The sequence below is a fragment of the Stegodyphus dumicola genome, chromosome X2 (assembly GCF_044657685.1).
Source record: "Stegodyphus dumicola isolate Sdum_Otavi_A_Nest chromosome X2, ASM4465768v1".
NCBI classification, from domain to species: Eukaryota; Metazoa; Arthropoda; class Arachnida; order Araneae; family Eresidae; genus Stegodyphus; species Stegodyphus dumicola.
Genome location: NC_140781.1, coordinates 5,923,538 through 5,951,268, shown reverse-complemented (window position 1 = coordinate 5,951,268; position 27,731 = coordinate 5,923,538). Strand labels below are relative to the sequence as shown.

The 27,731-nt window shown below is 31.4% G+C and overlaps 1 protein-coding gene, 2 long non-coding RNA genes and 1 other non-coding gene across 5 annotated transcripts in view; 1 reads left to right on the top strand and 3 right to left on the bottom strand.

Annotated features, from left to right (window-relative positions):
• LOC146992675 (uncharacterized) overlaps positions 1–4,933 on the bottom strand; it is a 44,245-nt gene extending 39,312 nt beyond the window's left edge. Inside the window, exon 1 of the long non-coding RNA XR_015038967.1 lies at positions 4,798–4,933. This is a non-coding gene — a long non-coding RNA (uncharacterized LOC146992675). The remainder of the gene's footprint in view (positions 1–4,797) is intronic.
• tinc (transmembrane protein tincar) overlaps positions 1–13,757 on the top strand; it is a 40,289-nt gene extending 26,532 nt beyond the window's left edge. For both annotated transcript variants that reach the window (XM_035350071.2, XM_035350072.2), the window contains exons 3-4: positions 4,843–6,098; positions 6,490–13,757. In XM_035350071.2, coding sequence (XP_035205962.2) covers positions 4,843–6,098; positions 6,490–7,230 — 1,997 coding nt within the window. In that variant the 3' untranslated portion in view covers positions 7,231–13,757. The remainder of the gene's footprint in view (positions 1–4,842; positions 6,099–6,489) is intronic.
• Positions 11,992–27,731, bottom strand: part of LOC118180999 (uncharacterized) — a 58,178-nt gene continuing 42,438 nt past the window's right edge. The window contains exon 3 of the long non-coding RNA XR_004756797.2: positions 11,992–12,129. This is a non-coding gene — a long non-coding RNA (uncharacterized LOC118180999). The remainder of the gene's footprint in view (positions 12,130–27,731) is intronic.
• On the bottom strand, positions 15,897–16,001 carry LOC118181002 (U6 spliceosomal RNA). Its single transcript, XR_004756799.2, has one exon. It is a non-coding gene; the product is annotated as a U6 spliceosomal RNA (small nuclear RNA).

Here is a 27,731-nt window from a genome sequence, read left to right as displayed (position 1 = left end):
AGTACACACGACATAAAGAAACATTAAATTAAAGACAACAAGTAATCAATCACAAAAGTATTAGGGACATTAATTAAAACGATACCTCTCTTTTTAATTTAATTTCCCTAGTTATTTTAAACTTTTTCAGTAAAAATGTGTACACACTAACTACATTTTCATATTGTTAAAAAAAGTATGCACAGAATTTGATGAAGTCGATTACTATTATAAGTTATTTCTTCCGCCTTCCTAGCGTGCCTTCGTGATGTAGTGGTTCTGCACACTGGGCCTGTATTCCAGAGGTCCGTGATTCGATTCCCGGCGAAGGCGATTGCTCGTTTTTCATCTTACCTGCTTCCAAAAATACCTAATGTCTTTACACTATGATAAAATAACCTGTTTCTGTGACATGAACCACAAAAAAAAAAAAAAAAAAAAAAAAAAAAAAAAAAAAAAAAAAAAAAGGAAAAAAAGTATTCAGAGTTCGAATTGTAAATATATTTTCTCTTTCTTAAGGCGAATTTCATACACTGAAATAATGCTTTCAATGTTTATATTTTTTAAAAAATGTCTTAAATGATAGGTACTGTACTTCTCAAAGGGTGGCAGTAATATATGAAGCTAAAATAAGAGATAGAGGTTTGAGCAAAGTTGCATTACGGCGTTAAATAAAGTTTAATCGTTGAACATCACTTTAATCGCTTTCTAATAACAGTTATTACAATCACCTTTCCAATTTTCAAAAAGTTCAAAAGGTCAATCATCGCTGTATCTCAAACTATATAAATTAATGATTGTTTTTTTATAATTTGATATTGGATTCGTGATATACCTGCATTATCGAGTTCTGGGTTTGAAAATATAGAATCTCGTTAAATGATTATGTTAGTTACTATTTTACGAAGCATATGAAGGGCTTCAATTTGAAGTATTTCTTTGATGGAGATTTATATGCATTAAATATGCAGTTCTAAATTACTAATATCTGTTGAAAAAACTATTTCAATGCAAGCTAAAATCGGTATACCCAAGTTGAAACAAATTCTCCAAGAGAAGATATTTGAAACTACTAAATTTACTAAAGTTAACAACCACTTTTAATGCATTAAAACAGAACGCAACCTCAAGTTTGAAGAAATATTACGTTCGTTTCCATACCAACACATCTTTTCTTTTTTAAGAGACTGCATATTTCTTCATTCATAATTTTGTTATGATTTTACCTGTCCAAATTCTAGTGTTTTTGTTTGGATTTAAATAGTAGTGTTTCACGATGTTTATAGTTTGTGACCATTTTTGAAGTAAAACATAGTGTATCTTACCTCTAAAATACTTGAGATTACTTCAACTTTGTGAGGCCCACCAGCGGCCGAGCGGTAAAGTCGCTGAACACTGGTAGTTCGGTCCGAGGTTCGAATCCCGCGAACGGGCTGGCTGCATGGGCGTTTTCGTGGTTTTCCCCATGTGTAACGTGTATACGAGCCAGTTTCCCTTAGAAATTCCTCCACGAAGGCATCCCTCCCTTTAGGCAGATAGCTCTCGTGTGCTTTGCCATAATTAAATACACCACACCACACCACTTCAACTTTGTGATCACTGTCAAGTGCACCGTTTTAACCAAAAGGATTTGAAAAGAAAGTACCGCTTTGTCCATCGCGAGGAAAAGCGAAATTCTAAGAACTAGGAATGCGAATATATTTACATGCTTAGAAATATTTAGGATGATATTACCTTTTAAAAGATAATGTAGACGATCATTTTTGTCTTTCATACATACTTCTTACTACTTTATTTTACCGCTGTCCTCTGCCAGGGAGGAACTGGCAGCACTTTTACGTGTTACCCTATCAGTCTTGAGTTCTCTGTTTCTGGTTCTAAAAATTGTAACTTTTTAGAAAAATATCAACAGAATAAGAATGAATATAACGGATTTCATATGTTTATTTAATGAAATATGTTTTGGTATTTTCCCAATTTTTTAACTAAAGCTATACTGTAAACTTGCACTTTTTTCTTTCATGCAAGCTCTATAAAATAAAATTTAAAACGCTAATTTGTGTTTAAATTATTTCCTTGATAATTATAATCATGTAATCCAAACTGATTATGAGATAATCATTAAAGAAATATTTAAAGACCTTATTGAATTAATATATTTAATTTTAAATTAATTAATCTATTTATATTAAAGGCCTTTTTAATTTTGTGATGAGAATAGGAATGTCATGTCAATAAAGTTTTGGTTGACTGAAATGAATTAAGTGTTCAAAGAGTATTTTAATTTCAATAATCTCGTCTAATGTAGTTTTCGAAGACTTTAATAGTTTAATAATTTTTAAACAATTTATATTTGATATTCCATAGTGTTTTTGTTTTCTTTCTGTTGTTTTAAAAGACGCTCTTGAATCATCTATTGGATGATGTCGACATAATTTAGTTGTCATTTATTATCTTCTGTCTTCTTATTATCTCTAAGTGACCTCATGTTACGTTGAACATCAGGGAAGAAGCGACTGAAATTATTAATTCGCTTCAAGATCACTCTTTAATGGATTAATGGAGGGGGCATATATAATTTCACATGAATAGGAAAATGTTCCATTTTTTTACCTTTGAGGGCAGAGTCGAAAAAGAAAAGCATTTCCTTCTGTTGCTTCAATCAAGTCTATGATGTTTATCAAATACATGGTTTCATATTGTACGTATTTTTTAAAAAAACTGTAACTTTTCATAAAATATAGGCAATAAATATCATATACTTTTTCTCTAAAAAAGTCCCAATGCATCCTAAGGGTCTCTCATCATCAGAAAATATTCATGGTTACTGCTGTTTATACAGCTAGGGAAAAAGATGACAACAAAGAATGTCTCTTACAACGAATATGATTCAAAATCTAAAATGTGATGCATATTCTATTGAAGTCTATCTGAGGAAACTTCTGAGACTATCTGAGGAAACTTCTGAGACTATCTGAGGAAACTTCTGAGACTATCTGAGGAAACTTCTGAGACTATCTGAGGAAACTTCTTAGATATTTCTCTAAGTGTAAAGAAAAATTATTACTAAGGAAATATATAATGAAGACATGGGTAAAGAGGGACATATTAATTCCCAATGCTTTTTCTTCATTCTATATAGAAAACTGGGAGGGAGAAGTATACAGATTTTTCAATTTTATGCTAAGAATCGAAAGGATGGATAGCTCCACTAGTGCAAGGATATCTAAAATGCTGCTTACTTTCAAGGTATAGTAAATATCATCTACCTGTTGTATTTTAGAAATCGGTTTCAGGCCCAGGAACTGGTTCACACTGTGACATACACTCACTACATTACGCATTTGCATGCATTCTCCGAACACAAGATAGATTTCCTTAGCATGTTCCTCACAAAGACATGTCCTGCAAGTTAGATAGGCCTTTAGCTTTGTCGCGATGAGTTACCTGCTTACGTATCAAACAGCGAACCCGAAAAAGACTGGTATTCAATAATTATGCTAACGTTATCTGTCGATATTTTCTCTTTCAATAATATGTTGAGGATGCAATACATAAATAAAGTGTTGTCAAAAGTGCTGTTCGTAGTGCCAGTGGAAATTTATATTTTGGCATTGCTTACCAGTTATCATATATTTTCACGTCAAAGCATAACATAAATAAAAAATGATGGAATTTTTAATCAAAAGGAAAGTATTAAACACAAAATTGTCTGAAAATGTAAAGGGATTGAGAGAAAAATCTTCTAAAAGGTAAAAGAAATGTCAATGACAGATATTTAAAATAAAAAGTTAATTGCAAAAATATTTGTTAATATTAACAAAGATTTTTAACCTCATTAAAACTCGTGTGTTTTATTATCCATGAAAATTAAATCAGGTGACGTTGTATTAATGTTTGAGATTATCTGCTTTATACGATTGACACGTCTAAACGAATTGTTATTTAATGTATCATAAGTTAAACTACTCAAATGTTATTAAACTATTTTTCTTAACTGTTTAAAAAGTTGTGAATAATGAGGAAATAATTTCTGTCAAGCTCGTTATGGCAGGCATTTTCATTTTTTTAATTTTATACGCTCTTTTTGATTACGTGAAAATAATGTTTCAATATTTAGTACATAAATGTAATCTATTTTATTATCACTAGATTATCCCTTTTTTCTAAAAAAATTAACAGACTAAATTTACAAAACAAGCGTAACAGATATTAACTTCCTATACAACATTATTGAAACTACAATGCAGATAAAAGAATACATCTTTTAATCAAGATAACTCTAAAATCTTTATGGGTAGACTTAAATATCACACTTCATTCAACTTGGCTACATATATCGCTAATTTCGATATATTAAAATTTTATAACTTAAAGAGTTCCACGGATTCTGTCAGTAAAATGTACTAATAAAAGATAAATTATATTTAATATATAACAAAAGAAAATACACAATAAAAATAAAAGATAATTTACATATAATATCTAACAAAAGAAAATACATAAAATAAAAGATAATTTACATATAATATCTAACAAAAGAAAATAGATAATTTTTTACCTTAACGTACAGCAACGAACTAGATTTGTAAAATCTGTAGTATGTTTTCTTGATATAATGGAATAATTATGCCTGCCTTTTTATAGCCTATTATAGTTAAAAATAGATTGAAACATTTAGTCAATTACCTATTAAAATTAATTAACATTCGCTGAATATGATTAGAAAAGGTAGCCTGTTTTTGAAAACATAAAATATACTATTATGGTGTCATTTAAGCTTATTTATATTCAGAGCATGAAAATATTAACTGTTACCTATTATTAAACTAAACTAACAGAGACCCCTTCTTTTTATTCTAGGTGCTATATGGAGGACAGATTTGGATTTCCTTATAGAGCATAAAGATCGACTGGTGACTCTGCGTTTTATAGCCACATTGAATGCATCAGAAGTCTGGGGTCAACAGGGAGATGATTCTCCGAAGCCATCTCTTCGACCTGAAATTCAAATAGAAGAACATGCTATCATTTCATCCGAGTTCATAAATTACACGATCGCGCTTCTAGTGTATGCTGTTAGATATCCAGCTGTTTTTTGGAACGCTAATAAAAGTTTCGGCTTAATTTTCAGTTGTTACCTTCTACTTACAGCATCGCAGCAACTACTTGCATTTGCTGGATTTGCAATATTATATAAAGTTCATATATGTGGTTCTCGAGATGTTTTGTTAAGATTCAGTCATCTCTTGCTCAGTGAGAAATTAACCGTGATTACATTTCTAATTTACAGCACATTACTCATAATTTCTGGAACAACGCTTTATTTTTACGGAATTCAGAAATACAAAGAGTGGGTTGACAGTAGAGTACAATGTCAACTGATACGATGGAAACAAGAATCTCGTCGTCTGTGGGGAGTAGCACCTCATTTAACTGCCTTCGTGACTCTTATTGTCACTGCCCTGTGCGCTGGCCCATTGATGTACGATTATACTCTAGTCTATTGCGGTAGTTTAGATGGAGTTGTTCTTGCCGGTGTGACTGGCACGATTATTCACCTTTTTCTGTGGATTGTTTTATGGCTAATATTAACTATTAAGCATCGGTGGGTGTTCGTTTCTGCCACAGTTTGTGCAAACTTACAGCTAACTGGATTCAAAGGAAGTGGTCAAGAGGCTCCTCTTTTAGTTATAGATCATGGTCAGACTTACCAAGTCAGGGAAAAAGATTCTAAAAAAGCCATTCTCAGTGTAGTGCACAAATCACTGTCATCTATACCAAAGATTTCTCCATCAGAAGATGATGACATATATTGGTTAAAACCCAAACCACCTCCACCAAAAGATCCGGAGAGAGCGTCTACATGGCACAGGAGTCAACGAAAATCTCCTGGGGCTAAGCATAAAGTCATTTTTCAAGATGGACTTATTGGATCAACTGCAAATTGCAAAAGAACCAGGTCTTTAAAAAAATCACCTAAAGCTGCAGGAAGATTCAAGAAACAGAATGTGAAGTTTGAAGAGCTTTCTGATTCAGATGATGGTGATTATGCTACTCTGAGGGACATGACTGTAGTCAGAGAAGATGGAGATGGAGACGATGGATTGCTAAGTAAGGTAGGAATGATTATTAAATAAATGTGTATTGATTCATAAGTGTTGAAGCTTTTATTTTATCTTATATTAATTTTTGACCATGAAAAGCATATGGTCAAAGGAACAAACAAAGCACAAATTGCTTTAATAGCTTCAAGATTACAAGCTATTCTTTTTACAATATATTAAAGCAAGTTTCTAATGCATTTGTGCAATAAATTCTTTTCAAGAAGAGAAAAATCTATTCAAATGAAAATTATAACCTAATTCTTCTTTAAGTCTTAAGACTTTTATAAATAAAATCAATGAAATGAAATGGAAGAATTCAGATAATTAATTAACTTACAAGCACATTGTTTGAACTGCATTTTATTATATTTCCATAATTAACCCGGTTTTCCCTCCGTTGTAGAGACTTCTACCCCGAGATGGAAAAGATGTGCTTAGAACAGACTACGAGAACTTAGAAGTTCATCATTTCTCTCCTGGTATTGAAGATGTTGATGATGAAGAGCTTCCTGATTTCGAAAGATCAACAAACTCTCATTTGAGGGTGCCAGTGTCAGTACACCGTCAACCACCCAACAACTCCAGGAGAAATGACTTTGGAGTGTCCAGAGATAACACTGGTGAAATCACTCCCAGATCGGGTTCAATTAGTGAATCCTCAACGTCTCCAGAAAAAGGAACTAGTGAGTCGTCTAGTGGCGTACATTCAAATGGAAGTATGGGAAATAAAAGGGCATCTAGTATGGAGAATGTTGGGCTTGTCACATTAGCAAGGCCAACATGGAAGAGCATGTCTTTGCAAAGAGGTGTAGCACCTCCTCCTGTCGTAGTACCCCATGCTAAAATAATTAAACCTTTAAATGGTTCCATGGCAATCCCTCGTAAGTATAATAAACGAATTGCAGATGAAACAGCAAGTTCAAAAATTGAACCTTTCGAAAGAGCTACAAATATTAGAATGACTTCATTCACTGATCATCCTGACTTTCCCACAACAGTAGTGAATATTAATAACAGCTCAAAGTCAACCACACATTTCCCAATGACTACTATGCAAACAATCCCAACTCATCAAAGGCGAGACTCGGCTAATTATTCTTTAGCTTCATCAGCAGAGTCAGAATCAAGTGTACAGCAATCTTGACAGTCTCTGAAACATTGCTAATCATAGGTTACTCTCTGTGAATCATCAAAAGGTTATAACATACATTGTAATGTATGATACATAACGTTTGTTTCGTCTGACATTCCAGGTATGAAATACTAAAGTGCTTCACTGAAAGTTGTGCCTCACTTTTGTGAGCTAACTGCATTTATGTTAGCTTAACTCAATTTTTGTTGACCAAGGGACCAGTTGTGCCCAGATCCATTTTGAAATCAGAAAATTTGTAGTCCATTTTTGAATATTTGATACATTTTGCGTTTCACAACAAGATTCTGAAAATCTGTATGATAACTGTTGTTATTTTTTGCAGTGTGAATTTATTTAAAAATGATCCAGTTACTATTGTTAGGACATGATTTGTTTTTTATTCAGAAGAAAAACAGTACTAGAAAATGTATAGCACAAGCATAAAAAATTTCACAGTTTACTACTCTTATTTTACATATGAGTTACCATTTGCTGAATAAACATGCATTTTTGACAGTCTAACACCTTGAGTCACAAAAAATGACAAAATTATTTAAGCTTAATGAATGTATGCATGAATTCTTGTATATTTAAAAATGTTTTTACATTTCTATTTGTTGGAATCATTTTATACAAATCTTGTTTCACTGTGTTAAACAATAATAGGTTCCAATATTAAGAAGGCATTTTTAATTAGATCAATGCAGCTTGTTTTATGAATCAAAAAATTCAGTATATTCTGAAATATAAAATTATGTTTCTGCAATAGTTAGTTATTTATATTTCTTTAATAAGTGATAAAATTATTGTTATGGCTCTTTAAAAAAATTAAAGTTTTTGATAATTTCTTTTAATAAGAGAAGTATTTAAAAAAAAATACATTCAGCTTCATACAGAATCATAGTAACTTCATCAGGATTGACATACATTTAAGAAAACAATATATATATATATATAAGAAATTTAGAATGAAGACATAAAAGAAATGAAATTCAAAACCAGTAAAATTCGAAATTCCTTATAAATATGTAGAAGAAAAAAACCAGTACTCACCAAACCAAAAGAATTATAGAAATATAAAAGTTTCGATAAAAATAAAAAATGAATAAATCAGAAGAATTGGTTTTTTTTAACATATGTATAGGTAATTTTGAATTTTACTGGTTTTGAATTTCATTTCTTCCATTTCTTTGTGGATTGTAGCTCTGTATGAATCATAATATTATGAACTCTTGTCTTAATGCATCCGAACTGTCAGCGTACTTGCTGAGTCCTCTTTGCAGTTGCATTTTAAGTCACTATGACTGCTTTGTTTTTGCACTTATAAAGCATTTAACATGATACTGTCTGTAAATAAAATTAATTGGCTAGTACGCCAAATCTTCTGTTATTTAATTGCCTGTAAATGAACAAAATGAATGTGGTTTTAATTACAACAATGGCTCAAATCTCATTGATAAATCATTTCTGCACATAATTTATATCTACATAATAATTATACACAATCTTAGTCTTCAATAATTTGTGATAATTCGATACAATCGTGTGTTTTTCTCTTTCTATCCACTCCACCAAAAAAAAATCAATTTCTGAATTAGTGTATTAACGACTTAGCTGTAGTTATTATCAAAATGGCAAGTTCTAAGTAAATTAATTCTTTTCGCAGATCTATTTGCATATTGCATTTTCACAAGCCATTACTAAAAATTAAATTCTGTATATTTTTGCAATTTGAATAAAAAATATCATATAACTATAATATACTCATATTTTCATATAAAACGTACATATTGATTTCTAACTCGCAGAAATTTTTTAAATATACTTGTAAGAGACTAACTTAAAATTATCGTAAAAATATTATTTGCCCGTGAAAGACAATAAAAATAAATAGCCAGTTTCTGAAAGAGAATACCTAGTAAATTTGAATTCTTAGTGCATATTGTCCTATTCTGCTGACAACAGTTTTGGTAACTTTAGTAACATAAAACTCTGCATGACAAAAGATATGCAACACAAGTCAATTATAAGGTAGAGCATATAATGTTAAATTTCAGTTTGCTGTTAATAAGTAGGTTTGCATATAGTGCAAAAGATTATTTAGCACTTAAATACAGCTCTGCATTGCATTCGAAAACATTACGTACAAAAAATACATTTTCGAGGTACCCTAAGCTCTTAGTTCTTGAATTGCATCGACAAAGATTAATCAACTGTATTTACTTCTGAAAACAATATAATTTGTATATTTAAATGTGATATTTAAGAGGCACTAGTTCTAACGCCTCAATTCAATTATGCAAAGTACTGTATTAAAAATGCCTGTCAACTATTTTTATGACAGTGGTTTGCTAAACATATTGCGAAAACTGTAGTATACAATTTTGAATACTTTTTTAAAGTTTAAACATATATGTACCTGAAATAACATAGCTCAGAAATTTTTATTTGATTTCTTAAGGAATTGTATTTTCTATGATCAGTACAATAATTGTTAACCTTTACATTTAGTGAGAAAACTTGCAAATGTTATACCTGTGACTGTCTATAAGATGGGGGAGGGAAAAAAAGCATTGCTTTTTATTTTAAAGATTTTAAAGTTTGAGTAAAACCTTTAAACAACAGTGTAAGTAATACATGTATTTCAATATCTGTTTCAAGCAAGTAAAAGAGTGTGTATCTCTAGAAATATTTACATTAATAAGAGTCTGTAATTTACGGATATTACTGTATTCATTATCTTTCTAATTGTAGTAAGATGTCTCTGTGTCTGTATGTGAAATTATTCAGTTATAAAGGGAATATTACGGTATTGAAAACTGTTCAGCATTTTAATGAGAAAGATTTTTAATCCACTAATAGAATTCGTGGTGTAAAAAGTGGATATCATTTTACATGGGCTATGCCTAAGCAGTACTGAATGTAATTTAAACAAAATTTGAGATTCCCTTTTGATTATCAAAATTTTTATTTTATTATGGTTTGATAACGGTATCTTATCTTACTATCTATATTTTCACAGTACTTATGTAACTCAAAAATTGCTTAGCTGTTATGTTATTCGCTCTGAAATTGCAATGAAATCTGACCTGCTTTTCAGTTACTTTAAAACTACAAAACTGCAGCTAAAGCATTTGATGATAAATATTTCAGATGTTTTGCATTGTTTCTGTGAAAGAAATATTCTTGATAAATGGCTGAGAGTATTTTTTTCAGTTTTATTTTTTCATTCCAGTTAAAATAAAAACATTAAAAAAAACGAATTAGGCTAAAGAGATCTATAATCTCGTGTGAAGAATTCATGATTTTTTATTTTAAAGTTTTCATGTCTCATATTACGACAGAAATTACGACAATGATTGCAACTAAATTGCAGTAATTTGCTATCGCAGTACTGTTTTAATACGTAGATTTTCCCAATTTTTGATGTTATCCACTTTCTGCACCAACATTTTTAGTTTCATTTATTTCTTCCAAATATACAGTTTAAACTCACAATAAACGAAAAGTTTTTGCCCTGTTTATTTTTATTGTTACATCTGTAAACATCTTAATTGATTTTAAAAAAGTCTTAAAATATGCCTCATGTTGTACTATCATTAAAGTAAATAGATTTGTTACTTTTTGATCTTTACATTCCAGCGGAAAGAGATTCGGATATAAGAATTTCATGATATTTCAGACATTTGATGGCAATATTAGAAAAACAAACTTTTTTACTTAAATCTACAGTTCTTATAGAATGAACAATAAATAAAGTTTTACCTTAATCTTTTAAATGCCTAATTTAGTTTTGCTTACTTAGGAACATACACCGTGACTACAAAAGTCCTTACCCAGCTTTTAATTCCTCTATCATTAGTCGTAGACATGTACTTCCAGTTCCAGAACTGTTCTAAATAATATAAAGAATTCATGTTTTGGCATTTTTAAATTCAAAGAAACCAGCTTTGTAAAAATTACAAAATGTAACTTTTTATATATTATTAATATTCTCATGCAGTTTTATTATTTTAGAATCATAATATAATAATCATGCAAAAATCATTAAACAAGAAATATTTTTATTTTTAATTAATTCAAATAATGTTAGTAGTTGGCTCTGTGCCAATACTGAAGACTGCTAGTATTTTGTAGAATACGAGTGTTTTTGTGGATCTGTAAGACCTGAAATTTTTGTGAAGAACACGAGTATTTCTGTGGTTCTGTAAGTTTCTGTGTTCTAATAAGATCTGTATTTTGAAAACAAAAGGTTATATTTATCAATACTTTTCATGATAATTGGCGCAGAAATGCTCGTTACTTAATCTAGCAACACGAACCCTTTCTGTTAACTGATATGTTATTTTTAGTTACGTACAAATGCAAACATTTCGCTCTTCGATTTGTGCACAGTCCCTGAATATGACGTGCAATTTTAATATCAGATTATCTCCGTCAATTTTGGCCTCACGGGAATCACATATTTTTTCATTTTATTTTTTAAATTTTCCATAATATAAGGGCCGAGAGAAGGTATAAAAAGTTAGATTTTAGAATTTTTACAAAATTAATGCTTTAAATTTAAAAGTGCCAAAATATAAATATTTGCATCACGAAAAACATTTTTGTAACTGTAAGTATATGTCTGCGATTAACGGTTGTGAAAATAAAGGCCGGATAAGGAGTTTTGTGGACACGGTATATATTTAAAAAATAATTATAATAATATAAATAAGTATTATAATACCTGACAACTTTTGAAGTGACTCAGTGCTATGTGCATTCTTTCAGACAACATTTTGCCCGAAACGGCTTCTAGCCATGAGTAGGTAGGATGATTTGGATGGTAAATTGGTACAATTCTCTCTTCGCCCGATCCTCACTGATGAAGCAAAGTGCAGTTTCCCACCGCCAGCAAACTTTTGGAATCTTGAAGAAAAAAGACGCAAGTAGAAAAACCAGCTCCTAGCTTTGCGTTATTCCAAAAGTTATCAAATGTGATAATATTTTAATATATATCTATTACAGATTTTGGTTTGTTTTAATTCGCTCAAACAAGGTAAATAATCAGCCTTTGGAGACATATTTAAACATTTTTAGAGTAAAAATAAAATATAAAAGAAGGCGGGATAAAACCATCGTAATTCAAACAATAAATAGATTTCGCACTTCTTAGTCTTAAGCGTCATTAGTACTATTTAAAAAAAATCGAAGTTCATGATATAGTAGCATTTTCGTATAGGTTTTTCTAATACCTTGTATGTATATGCGATAAGAAATATACCAATTTTTACTCGATTCGTGTTATCAATTGCATTTATGCTGTGTGCCATGTTATTATTGTGATATGCTTGCATTTTGTACCTTACGACGTGTTTTTCAAGTTTATGAATCTGTGAAAAACTGAAGTCGCTTTTATCATCAAAATGCAGACTGTTTATTGTTTATGATATTTTATAGTTGAGTCAAATATTTTTTATGGTCGTGATTATCACAGCATTGGAAATATTAGGCAAGCAATGATATTAACCGAGATGTTAACATAATTTTTTTTAAATTTGAATGGGCAGTGTTAATATTTACTAAAGCATTTCTAAATAATTCAGGGCATATTTAGGACTGTTAAACTTGTGTAACTTATTGTTGACATTACCCTCATTAAGCAGATGTCAAAATATATATTTTGATATATTATCTAAATGTCAGTGTAGAAATTAGTTTTTTTCTAAACTTCACACGGGATTCGGGTACTTTATTTATATGTAAAATTTAGTTGGTTTAAAAAAATATATTATTTTGTGTGGAAGACTGATTTTATTTTTCAAATCATCATGTTTTCTATTAGAAACTTCTTTATTAGTGAGCAACTCTCGAAAAAGACTGAAAATCTGCTGTCGAAATGTTGTCAAACTGAAATAAAATCAAAATAGCTTTGTAAATATTGGTAGTATTGAAATTTTGCTTATTCCAAGTGATTCTTTAGTTTTACAAAAGGGCCTTTATTTTATCTGTAATTATAAATGGTTTCTTGATTAATATTATTATGTGATGACATTTTTAATTTTAAAGGTGCTAAAATGTAATTCTCAATTTGATATTTCAGAATTTGCTTAAAAGTAAAGTCATTCCTAGGAGCTATCTGTTGCTTCCTTATTTGTTTTCTTGGTTGAGCTGTTAATTTTGAATATTTTCATGAAAAAATTTAAAAGACTGGTGTAATTGCTTTAACATACCAAAATTCGAATTTAAATGATAAAATGGAATAATATCGAACTATTTTAGAGCTTCATTTTCCTAAACAATGGCTAATGCTGCCTTTAAGTCATCTAAGTATTGAAACGCTTAAGTTGAAATAAAAAATACTATTATAGCATATTCTGTATATATACAGTTGTACATAATACTACTTATTTCGCGATAAGTTTTCTATTATATATTTTACGTTATTTGATTAAAGAATATACTTTGAACTATGTAAAATGATCTCTTTTAGTCTCTCTCATCTCTTTTGTATAAATGTAAACTGCTGTGCCAAATAAAATATATTGATGTGATTAGATCAGTTGTGTGTGTATTTGATTTGACTATTAATTTTAAAAGAAATAAGTAAAGGTAGTAATGCTAAAAGGCAACAAATAATATTTTAATTAGAAGTTCGTTGCAATAAATATGCTTATTGTAGAGTATCAGGTATGCCTAAAGATGGAAAATGTAACACTTATTTACATATATGTGTGCCTGATGATTTACAAATTGATGGTGTGAAACGATAAAGCAATATTCATGGTCCATTAAACACATTTTATTTCCGGACAAAACAATACTTCAGACACACATTCTTAACTAGAATTACACAGATCGAAAAACGCAGTCTCCGCCCTCGTTCTTGGTCACATTTGTGCCTTTTTACATCGTTATGATGACACAATTGATTAAAGAAAGGTAAGAAGCGACATGTTGGCAGGACAACAAGTCTCTTTTTCTGTTTGAAGGGACTATGTAAGATAAAATGTATGTAAATCAAAATTCTAAATTTAATTTGCGATGGTTACTAATTATTTTTAATTTGTTTATTTCCCTGTTCTGTCCTGGAAATAGTAACTACTTATAATAAATAGCTTTAAACTGCGTCATTACAAAATTAATAAATGGCATATGATTCTTGCATGCAAATACTTGCATATCGTTCAGCTAATAACATTATCAAATTTGAGAATCAAAACATAATATTAATCGAGTGGGAGACAAATCTGAACTGAACTTTCATCCTGAAATACGTCGAATTCGGTCTCTGCTTCCCGGTCTAGCTAGATTGCTATCTCTGCTTTCCTTATTTACCGCAACGTCTTAAAAGTGTGAAATTTATTAAAACAAAGAACGCTAAGTTAGTTGTATCTGCATTTTATATATTTTATTAAGAATAGAAAGTGTTTAGTCTGTCATAATTGCATGAAATTCTTAGCGAATCAATTGTCATAATAAATAGCTATGCCTCTTACATCTAAATTACTATATAACTGTAACTTTTCATTTGTAATAGTACTACAGCCCCCTTTCTAAACTGGTTATTTCTCATTTCATCAATAAAAACATTAAAGTACTTCCTCCCTGTCGTATGTCCCCTATTATTAATTAATTCTTCCAATATGACTCTTATACAATGCTAAAAATTCACTAAATCAAATAACTGTATAAGTGAAACTAGTGCCCTTTATATAGTGGTAAATAAATCGAAACTTTGCTTAACCAATATTCACGATACTCTGTTTTGAAAATCAATTAAAATCAGCTTTCTTAATGTAATATCAATAGCATAATCTTCTCTCTTCTCTCGCTTATCATTTGTCCTAATAAAATGTTGTCTGCAACTTCCCCCTTTTCTATTTCCAGCTGTTGTTTGCTACTTCTCTTCATCACCAGTCGTGATGAATAGTACAAACATGTTTAACGTGTGATTATAATGATCGAATAACGGATGCGGCGATTTCGATATACTTGCTTACGTCGGTAATGTTATGCCGTAAATAAAGAATTGTATGAACTAGCTGTGACTGCAACTTTATTTTTTGTAACCATCTCGCAGTCATCTTCTGTATTCGACACAAAATCTCATTATGCGTAAATAATACTGTTTTAAGAGACCTAATATAAAATTCTGAAGTTAGTTTGTTATGTATCCCAAAGTCTTCTTTTTATTTAATTAGTTCCTCTTTCTGTCCTAAAAACAGTAAAATGCTTACAATAAATCTTTTTGAAGGATAGTATTCCAAAATTATTCTCTGCCTTGTGATTCTTGTTATATAATGTGCGTGACGCTCATACTTACATTTTTGTCCTAATATAATTAATACTATAGCTTTTATAAACTAGCACAACAATAAGTACAATAAGTTTTATACTAGTACAATAATACTAGTATACTAGTATAATAACTATATACTACTAGTATACTTTATACTAGTACAATAATTCAGAAGTCAAACAACAAAAATCAGCGTTAATTCATTTGCGGTTTTGCAGCTGAGGATGGTAGTTCGGTAAAACCATTGAAACTAGTCCTGTGAAAATTTTGAAAATTAACGCTGATTTTTGTTGTTTGACTTCTTAATTAGTACTTGTTCGACGTGTTATTGTGTCTGAACTAGTACAATAAGTTTTATAAGTATAATCAGGACATAACTTATTCTTGTGCTAAGAAAAAAGTGGCTTCCATTACTCTTAATCTAACAGGGCATGCATGGGTCATGCTAATCTTCTCTGTATTGTTCCAAATTTAGTATATGTACTGCCGAAGCAAATAACATAATCTTTACTCTTCTCACTCTTATGTTCTTCAGATAAAGATTAATCTACTCTCTCTTCTAATTCCAGCTAAAATGTTATGAGTATACGAAATGTACTCTTGAAACTGTTGAACTGCAGATGCGCTTGCAGTGTATTATTGTGTTCATTTATAGATTATGCTTAGATAACAATTATCTATAAATATCTGTTATTGTCAAATGCTAAAATAAGCATGTGTATTATTACATCTGATGATTCAATACAGCTAAAGGTGAAAGACTATTCCTCCAAATAAAGATAATTGTTGATTTGAACTTTTGAAGGTTGTTCTTGGGAGTGATACGCAGTAAGCTAAAATGTGATTTCCTACCAAAGGAGTAAGCACACTTGCTGTACGTTGAAAACATAAGATTTAATGGGCACTTTCCTAGAGTTTAACAAAACAGATGAACATAGCATGCCAGACTTTAGTTAAAACATGTGATGAATAACAGATCTATGTACTTGACTGGTACAATATGAGTTGAATCGACTTCGCAGTTCATTTAGTTAAGCAGGTATTTGGCTGCGTAGCAAATTATATGGTATACTTCACTAGATTCCTATTACAATCTAGTCTTCCACAGCTCTATTCCGCTACAAGTTTCCGAAATCACCACACCATGGAATGATTCTCTGCTGTTGGCCATGTCGATATGAGACATCAGGAGGACATACAGTCTTCAGCCACACCGCGTATGACGATGCTTTGATGCTTTAGTTCAGTGTTTCGCAACTGGATTTACTCCAAGGACCGGTAAAATATTTCGGTACGTTCTCGCGAACCGGTAAGCTTAATAATTCGACCCATTGGCACAATTTTTCCACATAATTAAATACTAAACTAGTAAACTATTTTTATTGTAATGTAGATGCTGTTGTAATATCGGTTGTCGGCAGATGGACTTTGGATTTTGGACAGATAGCTGGATATTTCGCGGACCGGCAATTATTTCTTGCGGGCCGGTCCGCGTACTGGCGTTTGAGAAACACAGCTTTAGTGTTTTTCTTGGCATTCAGCAGGATAATTCGTTCCTGCTCTTGCCAGTATCCTCAGGAAATCCCGACTGGGCCTGACATATGATGAAGTCCGAAGATGAGAGTTCTCCATACGAGGTAGAATTAAAGAGGTGAACCGCGTTTGTATCCTACGGCGAGATTATATACTTGACTCTTTTTCTGCTCAGCGCAGCCGCAAAAGAAGAATGCAAATTTCCTAACACTGACTCCCTTGCTGTAAATAAAAATAAAACAAAAAGTATTCATTAGTTAAAGCTCAATTCTTAATAGATTCATGCATTTTCTATGTTTGCCTCTGCCAAGGTTATTCGTTAAAATACCGGCTGGCATTTCTGCTGTAGAGACAATGCCAGTTTCTTTTTTGTCATATAACTCTCTAAATATAATGAAAACGAGTATCAGTATGTTTTGTTCGAGACTGATGAACTGGATTTTTCGCTAAATGTTGTCCACTTTGATTGTCATTATACAACACTATTCCGCTATTTTCTCAGAAAAATTTAGCTTTCTTAAAGGGGGCACAGTACCTTTGCGTTAACCGAAATAACGTTAAACACGACTAAACGATACCTTCTGATACACAAATAATATCATAATAATTTCTATTTTTTGCTTATAGATGTGAAACACACACCTTTTTCAACATTGTGTTCAAAAATAAAAACTTTCACTTCAATAACAATTTTCAAATTGTTGATTTAAAATACTCATGATTAACAGATAAATAAAAATCAATAAGTACGGCGCGCATCATAAAACTTAAAAAAAGGTATGCAGAAAACAATTTTTGGTCAAAATCCTTTTAGAATATATCTAACTTTAATTTAAAACCAGAATATATTAAAAAAAACTACTTAAATTTATAAAATGGTAAAACAATTTTAAAAAATTTAAAATTATCAAAATATTTCGATACTTTTTAATCAAAAATTTAAAATTTTTTTATCAAAATATGATATTTTTTGGTTTTAACATGTAGATAATATAAAGACACACATATGATTCAATTTGCATGTATCTATCATATATAGTTTGAAAGCAATTATGCGCGCAATCTTAAAATTTAACATTTTGAGAAAACTCAATTCAAAGTTTTAATATTAATTTTTCCTTATTTATATTTTAGTAACATTAATCAAAATGCTCCAGATGCATAAACAACTCCTTCTTTTAGCTTATTCATTTCATCTTGTTTCTTTTTCTCCCTTCGCTTAGCTACACGAGCCACTAAACTGTTAATCAGCGCTCGTTGCTTAGCAAATTTTAAGCGAAGTTCATCTACCTTTTTAGCAAATGTTTCGCTTTCAGCACCAGATGTCAATTGTAACTCACTCATCAAAGATAAAATTGCACATTTTCCATCATTGAAACTTGCTACAGCTAAATTTACTGCACCACAATATTTTTTGCAGAATTTGTTGTTTTGGGGCAAAATGTCCAAATTAATGAATTTAACGATTCATTCGCATTATGCGTTCGCCCGCCAATACACCTTTTTAACAAGTCTGGGTGAGACAAATCTTTAAAAATAGGCTTTATGACATCCATAACAGCCACAGGTACAGATTTTTTATGTTTAAAATTTTTCAGTGCACCAGTAAAAAAGGCTTTTTTGTATTGATACCAAGAATCTGCTCCATCTGGACAAAAATCGTGAATTGCTTCGTTATCATTCGAGCGTTTATGATACCATATAGCCCATATTGCTTTCTGCATATCACGATAGTTGTTACAGTGTTTTCGTATGGCATTACCATAATACGTAGTAAGTTGGTCGATCAAGACATCGGTAAGACGACCTTTACCACAAAGAGGTTTTCCGTCACTTAGCTTTTTTCCACGAAATTCACTTTTTAATTTTCTTAAACGTGTACCCATTCTTTTTTGAACATGACCAACACATTCTATTTTAGAAATGGGATCACTATATGTGTTATTATTCGAAAGTGCTAAATAAGTTTTACAGTCACCATCACCAATGTAGTTCACATAACGAACACCATATTTTTCTTCTGATCGAGAAAACATTTCAACCATCCCGTTCACTTCCATCTTGGCAGATGATCCCGAATGATTTTTTGCACACACTTTCGCGTGAAGACGTTTGCATTCTAAATAGTTTTCTGTTGAACGAAAATCTTTCGCAGTTTTACAATACAATCTTGTCATAAAATTTTTGTGCGACAGGCGATGGTAAGTCCATAAGTCCACAAAAGGTTTTACATTCTGCTAGTCCTTTGCCAATGCACCTCATGGCCAGAATAAATCGTCTATTTAAGTCAGAAGCATTCTGTTTTTTTCCAACCATCTTAGAGTTTTTGAAAGAGGAAATTATTCCACAAGAACTGCATGTAACATTGATTTTTATCGTCAGCCCATAATTTATTTCTGAGTTTATATGTATTTTATTATGGCATATAGAACAACATAAACATTGTTCTAATGCTGAAAATAACAGTTCTTTATCGATAATAGCATAACCATCAAAATTATCATTCATGTTATCCACAAGTTCAGCTGATGCAGATGAATCGTTACCGATCTTTCTTGCTGATGCAGAAATGTTCAGGTCTATGTCAACACACTCACGCTTTGTATGTTGATTTCCATAATACTGATGCCTCTTCCGTCTTTTTGATCTTTGACCAGATGCCCTTTTAGCATTAACAGCATTCATTTTGCTTTTAAAAAAGCAGTTTTGTTTTGTGAAAACGGCAATTCAAACTTTCAAAATTGAAAGAAAACGATAATGCGTAATTCTAACACGAGGTAAACAAACAGCTAACGGAAACGAAGATATACAGATGAGTAGTTACCTTCCCGCTTCTCAAAAGAGGAGGGAAAATAAAAAATTGTGAGGCAGCAATCATAAAGAAAACATTCGAAAGGAAAGAAATATCGCAGTCGCAGAAATGGAACGTAAACAGTCACGTGGGCGTGTCCGCCCCTTTAAATGGCAATAGCTGACCTTTTATCAGATTGTCTCTTGCATAAGGGTTTGCGTAAATGGTCATAACTAGAGAAATAATAGGAATTTTTCAATGCGGTTTTTTGCATAGTGCTCAGAAATGTTAATAAAATCAGAATAAATAAAAAAAATTGATTTTTTGAATGCTTAAAGGTGCTGTGCCCCCTTAATAGCAAGCGCAAGTCCATAGCTTCGTTTGAAGCTTCAGGTAACGCTATCTATTCTGCTTCAGTGCTTGAGAGCGCTGCAATTCTTTGCTTGCGTGATTCCCAGAAAATTAGGCATCCTACTAATATGAACCCATAGCCACTAAATTATTTCCTGTCGAGAGTATTTTCGGCCCAATCCGCGTCTACATAACATGTACAACTTTCATTTGTTTTGCGATAAGTTATCTTCATGTTTAACGTAGATTTTAGGTACTGTAGTGCATGTTTGCTTGAATTCAATGAAAGTATTTCGGGTTACTGTTCAATTGATTTAGTCTACTAACAGAATTTGAAATGCCAGGTCGTGTAGATACAGCAAAGTACTAATTTGATACAGCATTAATTTGAAAATATAACGCTGATTTTTTTTTTTTTTTTTTTTTTTGACTTCTGAATTAGTACAGCTAAGTAATTTAAGGATTCGATTAAGTATTGATATTTATTTTTGTCTACACTTTCATTTTCTTTGGCGACATTTGATGATTTGCATAGTTTAAAGTTAGGTTCTAACGGTGTTGATATAGGCTTACATGCTTGCATACCGTATTTAGCTAATAGTTCTTTTATGTACTGAATTTGGCTAATGGATACATTTTCAATATGTTCGATGTTAATGCCTACACACTGTTATTATTAAATTTAACTTTGTAGATGACGCTGCTATTGCGAACGCAGATTGATTAAGTCAATCACGTGACTAGTCGTGCTTTGGAGTCGAGAGTAAATGTTCTGTTTATGTTAGCTGAATTCACAACGCAACGTTTTTTGGCTTGAAAATAAAATTGCATTTTTAATACAGTCTATTGCTGTTTGTTATTAATCCGCATCACATCGCTACATTATTATTCGTTGGTCCTGTTTCGCCGGAAGATTTATGAGTTCTTTTGGAGTTATAATTTTTGGAACCATTGGAGCGTAGAATATCTTAATCATTTGCAGAACCGTTCAAAATGGAATCAAGTGAAATCCAATCTCAAGGCAGGACAACTAGTCTTGTTAAAGGATAAAAACAAGACACCCATGAAGTGGACACTAGCTCGCATTAAGGAGACCTATCCTGGTCCAGATGGACTAGTACGGGTCGTGGACGTCAGAACTACAGATGGAATCTTTCGTCGAGCCGTCTGCAATGTCAGTCCACTCCCATTTCCAAATGATGTTGAATAATCGTCCAACGGGTGCCGGGATGTTTCGGTTTGACTAGAAAATTTTCCTCTGCCGACGTTCCGGTTTGATTAGAAACAAACTTTTCTCTGTCTCTGAATGGCAACAGTGAGAACTTGACTTTCGATTTGTTATGACGCTGCTCATGAAATGTAACATTAGATTCGATTCTAGATTAGATTAATTTGCTTAGTATTTAATAAATCTTTTAAAACTAGATTGAGTATTTTGAACATAGAATTATAATTGAACCACCGCTTGCAGAAATTTAGATGTGGCATTTAGATACGTCGTTAGATTCATAGTTAGATGCGTAGGCAGCGCCATTCGTTGATTCGATTAGTGTACATTAGTGCGTACATAAACAAATATGTTCAATCATCATCATCAGTATAAATAAATATGTTCAATCATCGTGTAGTTACCGTCATTATCTCTGAAATCTTGCAGTCTTGAAGTAGAATTCCTCATCTAGAAAATTTCTGCTTTTTTTAATAGGGGAGAAAAATTGTTTTGAGGAGTAATTTTGCAGTACTCAGCTACAATGAATTTTTGCACTAAGATGCTCTGCAGAAATTTAAAAAAGGAAGGAGGGAAAGGCTGATTATCAGTAGATGCCAGATTTTGGAGAATGCCGCGCTTAATAAAATGCGAGATAACATTTCCCATCCAATATTAACTTTTTTAATAAGTAAAGCTACATACCGAATTTGTCTCACCAATTCCATACTTAAAAAATGTTCCTACGTTGCGCGATTCAATTATATTTGCAACTGTCATACTGCCAGGGTGTGGGTAAAATATTCGGAGCATTAAGTCGTCAATATATTGACCACACATACATTCAACTGATGATATGTGAACTTTTTCAAGGTTTAATGCTTGTTTTGAAACCATGCTTTTTCATTCTCTTAGATGTCAATGAGACATGCCATCTTCATTTCACAGTGAACGTATTAATACAGATTCCCTTCCTTTCTTAAGGCTCATTACTTAGTTCATTACTTAGTATTGTAAACCATATATCATGATATCAAATGTTTAACAAGAAATTACAGGTTAAGCTAGGTTAATTGATTAAGGCAATGCAACTCAAGGGCTATCTGCCTATGGGGAGGGATGCCTTCGTGGAGAACTTTTTAAGGGAAACTGGTTCGTATCCATGTTACACATGGAGAAAACCACGAAAACGAGCCATGCAGCCAGCCCGTCCGTAGGGATTCGATTCCAGGTCGAACTACCAGTTTTCAACGATGCTACTACGCGGCCCAAAAATTATAAATTTAAGTCAATAGCTCGTATGCCACCCTATACAATCTATATTATAGAACAGGAAATAGCTACAATTCGTGGGTCTCTTGTCTGTAATGATCAGGCCCTATTTCTAAGAAAGATGGCATTTCTATAAGACGAAAGCAAAGAAAGGCAGCTGATCGTTCCCTCCTCTCGATGTTTGAAAACTGCTAATGTGGTAATGATCAAACTTGTGTACGTCATTCTGCTACTGTGCTCAACAGAAAATCTTTCTGATAATCCTTCAACGGCTAGGTGTTGGTTACTTGATATGGCATCTTCTTCGGAAATGTCTGACTATTGTCCAGAAAATTGCGAATTTCTGCAGTGCTTGTCCTCTTCAAGGGAATTCAGAAACCATGAATGTGCTCATTCATGAAACCTACAAATTTAGAGACAAGGTACGGCTGCCTTGCTGTTTTTGTCGATCCAATACCTAAAATCAATTCTCTGCTGATCATATTAACTTGTACGTTATTTGTTTAAGAATATGGCGAAGTCCTACTTTTCTTTGGAATATCTCTGTAGAAACTACGTCTGTTTCTTTAATTCGTGAAATTTGTTTAGGGCTTTTAGCTCCATAATTTAATTATGATCGTCATATGGGCAACTGAAATAGTATTGCACAATTAGTGTCTCGTTACAGTTTACACTTAGAAAATCTTTACCTGCCACAGAGCCATCTGTTACTAGGTCGAGTAATAAAAGTTTTTATTCTGGATTTGCATCATTAAAAATTATCCACAATTTTGTACACGTGCAGTATTTGATGAATTTAATATCTTGACTAATTAATTCTAGAGTAAATTATACATCTCCAATAAATGCTGCAGTTTATGCCTTAATTTGTAATTAGAATAAATAATTTCAATTGTTTTGATGTGCATAATACCATAAAATAAATTCCTTCTAGGTAAGGGGTTAAAGTTTTTGTGCAAACCATATTTGATTTCAGCATCTAAGGTTTCTTCGTTGTCTCACTGAATCGCAAGACGTTTAGCGTCAATGAAGCCTGTTCACGAGAAAGTTTTTTTCTTTAATTTTAATTAATTAATTAATTAATTAATTATGAATTTTTATCAGTTTAAACTTGAGACCGAACTAAAAATTTTTATCTGACTCAATAAGGATAGTTGGTCAGTAAACTTTGATCTGAATTTGCAGATAGAAAAAAATATTTTACAAATTTGGAAAAAATGAACATTTTATCCGTTTAGATGAGTTGTAGAAAACTGTGAGAAACTTCTTGTTAGAAATAAGGATAAAACAAAATTTCTGAATGAAAAAAAAATGAGTTTTTACATTTGACATTTCTAAAATGCGTTTCGAAACCACTTTAATCAAGGAAATTTCCCTTCAAAATTAACTAATTAAGAGTTTTGTATCTTGAAAATTATATGAATTTCAAAGAGAAATAAATTTAGAAATAATTTTAGAATTGTGGAAGTTTAGTATCGTATTAAAGTAATTATCATTTAAAATAAAATAATTAATATGTTTTATCATTCACAGGGAAAATGGAATTCTTTAAAAGCAAGGTTATGAGAATTACTGAATATTTATGTATTATTCTATTTCAGGCATGTACTATAAAGCATGTACTATGAAAAAAAAAAAAAAACACTTTATTGTGAAAATTTTCTTCAGTGAAATAAAATCTGAGGTTCTGAAAGGTTTGCCAGCAAAGAAAAAACATTTATAATCTCGCTGTCCTTTTATGAACTCATTTGACCTCTAAAGCTACACTTTTTTTTTATAGCAAGGAGTTTGTAAAACTTCATTGCTTACTCTCTCTGTCTCTCTCTTCCCTACTCTTTCTCTGTCAGCAATTTAATGTAACTCACGTGGTGGTTTTTATTTTGAGCCTACATACTTTCTAAATTATATAACAAAGTGTGGACAACATATTTACATTAGAAGAAAGCATTTAGTTAAAACTAACTAATAGAAAGCAGGATGCTGAAGCTTTATTTTAATAAGAATTCTATTCATATTTGTAGTTTTCATTTGTTTATAAAGGGATTTAGTAAAAAAAATAGTGCTATTGTTTACTTTTTTTGCTTACAAAGATAATAAAACTGAACTGAAATGGACTAATTTAAAACTCGCCCAAAAAAAATCATGCAAATTTTTTCTGAAGCTGTCTAATCTCATTACTTTAATATCCTAACATTCTTGTATATACTTTTACTTTTCATAATTCCACGTAATTAACTGTCATCTAAATCACCATTTGCTAAAATTTATATTTATGTCATGCGTAAAAATTCTAATTTTCCACAGTAAGTTACTGCAAAACAAGGCAGCATTCGGTGAGCCCGCTGACGTAGATATGGCTATTCAGCCGCACTTTTCATATTTGAACACATTCTTCTCTACGTCAAACAGGAACTTCAGTATACTATCTCCGGGAAAGCAAATTAACTTTCAGTTTTAGCTTGCAGGTGCATCAAAGAGATCAACCCAACCAAGTATTGTTGAAAAAGTATTTTTAAAGTGAACTCGCGTTTCTGTAAAAGCATTTTATTGCACTTTTAAATCCTGAACGGTCTCACCGACTTTCAGGCCCCTTTACATTTTTGATAATTTCTTTTACGAGTTAAAAGTTTTCCTCGTAAAAACAATTTTGAGAATGTCAGTGTGTGTGAATTTTAAGCCTTTTGCCATGCACTCATTTTGTATGCCCATAGTCGCCCACAGTAGCGCAAAAAGAATTATCTCAGAAGAATAAAAAATATATAAAAACCAGATAAGGTGAAATTTTCCTTAAAACATTTTGATTTGAATGGCATAAAAGGAAATTATTTTCGCGTTTGAAGAAAACAGACAAAAAAAGAACAAATGAACCACAAGTTACCGCGAGTTTGCTATCCATGTTGTAACAAGCGTTCTCATAATCGAATGTAATTTTCTTACCAAATAAAAATTAACGACGTTTCCAAATGAAAGAAACTCTCTCCTAATACACTTTCAAATTTTCATTCTGAACGTAGAATGATTGAATCATATTTGTCAAACAGCGAAGACTTTACTATCTGTTGGACACGTCTCGAGTTCCATCTTTCGCTTCTTCAAAAATGTTACGGGTACTCTCCGGCAATGAGTTATAGTCTTCGTGGCAAAAAACAGGCGAATTATGACATATACTGTAATATACTGACATATACTGTCAGATTATTTTTTATTTCAGGAGGGAAAGAAATTTCTACAGAATTTTATTTTACTCTTGAAGAAGAGGGGCATGGTGTCTGATTATTATTGAAACTCTATGTCAAACAAGGCCTTTTCTTAAAAGACTTTTTTCTTTTTTTTTTAAGCCCTAAGGGCTTTAACCCAGAAGGGCTATTAATTTCGTTTTGGCATTTTGCCTTGATTCACTATAAATGTCGGTTCACTTTTCAAATTGTTGCCACCAAATATTAGAGCCCTGTATTATATTTAAAGAAATTAAATAATGAAGAATCTGCATAAATGTATGTACGTTTCTCGCTTTGTGATAAAACAACGGTTCCATATGGGCATCTTGAAGCCAAATTTGGAATTTGTTTTATTATCTATTTCATATTTTGTAAAACTTTAACGAATTTTTGATTTACAAAGTCAACGATTTCAAAGCGAGCAATGGCAACACTGTACAGGAAAAAAACCATTTTTTTTCCTCCAGCCCGTGTATCGGAAATTCTAAAGATATGCTTATTTTAAATTTGCGATATTGCTCTTAAACTGAATTTTATGGTTTAAGTGCAAAGAACGTGATATTTAATAAATAAAGGTAACACACAAAACGTTCAAAAAACGCTCTTTGGACGCAATTTAAAATCTGCAACATTTTAGATTTTTTTGTTTGTTTGTTTTGTTTAGTTTAAAAGTAATTTTTTTTTTTTTTTTTTTTTTTTTTTTTTCCATGGCCGGTGCAAATTCTACCGAGTTCTAAATTTTGCCGCTCGGTATCGCTTACATCGGCACTCCCCCCCCCCTAGTTTGAAAAGATAGACTATAATCAAAACCAAGCTGTTGGGTGACTTAATTCCCTTCTTGGCCTCATTCCTCTGTCCCTCGGTAATTTCTATTACCAATATTGAACTTATTTAGCGACTTTACTTCAGCTTAAAAAAAAATTATTCTGTAATGTTTTTATCATATTAACCGAATTCTTTTCACAATAAGCAATATATTTTTTATGTTTCGTATACATACTAGCAGAAATTTAGCAATTCAATAACAATATCCGGATGATCACATTAAGTGGCGTCTATCGTACTTAATTTTAAATGATCGAACTATTCTCATATCTTGTGGCAACTTACTTGAAGGAACCAAAAATAAATAATAATCTGAAAAATTTCAGATTTTACATTACGCTCAAAGAGGCCTTTTTTTTTAACGTTTCGTGTGTTTTCTGTATTTATTAAATATCATAGAGGCGCCAAAAACGTATTTTGCCCCGGGCGCCAGTTATACTCGCTACTCTACTGCATACAATATAAGAAAAATATTACGAAGCAGAGTATATTATTTGTTTTATTTGCATTGGGTGCGCAACTTAAAAAAAAAAAAAAAAAAAAAAAAAAAAAAAAAAATATTCGGTGACCACCGGCTTTTAATCAGAGTTCTTTCAGAAACAAAAAAAAAAACAAACAAAAAAAAAAAAAAAAATTAAATAGCCATAGAATAAGAAGAAATATTTTTAAAAGTGCAAAAAGTGAGCGATAGCAACAAATCCTTAAAACGAAACGTAGTTTTACTCAGAATAGTTATCAGACGAAGATAACTATTTTTGCACTTAAATACAAACAACTTACTGAACTGTTGAATTAATAATAATTTATAACTTTGCTATTGAAATTAAGATAATATTAATGATGTGCTGTATATATTTATTTGTAGCCTTTGTAAAAACATGAATCCTCTCAATATATTTTTTATAAATAACGCCATGTTGAAATTATGATTTTCTATATTCACTATAAGAGTAGATAGTAAGATTGTAATAAACGTGTGTGCCACTAGATGTCGCCTTCTTCCCGTATGCCGACGAACATTTTTTTTTTTTT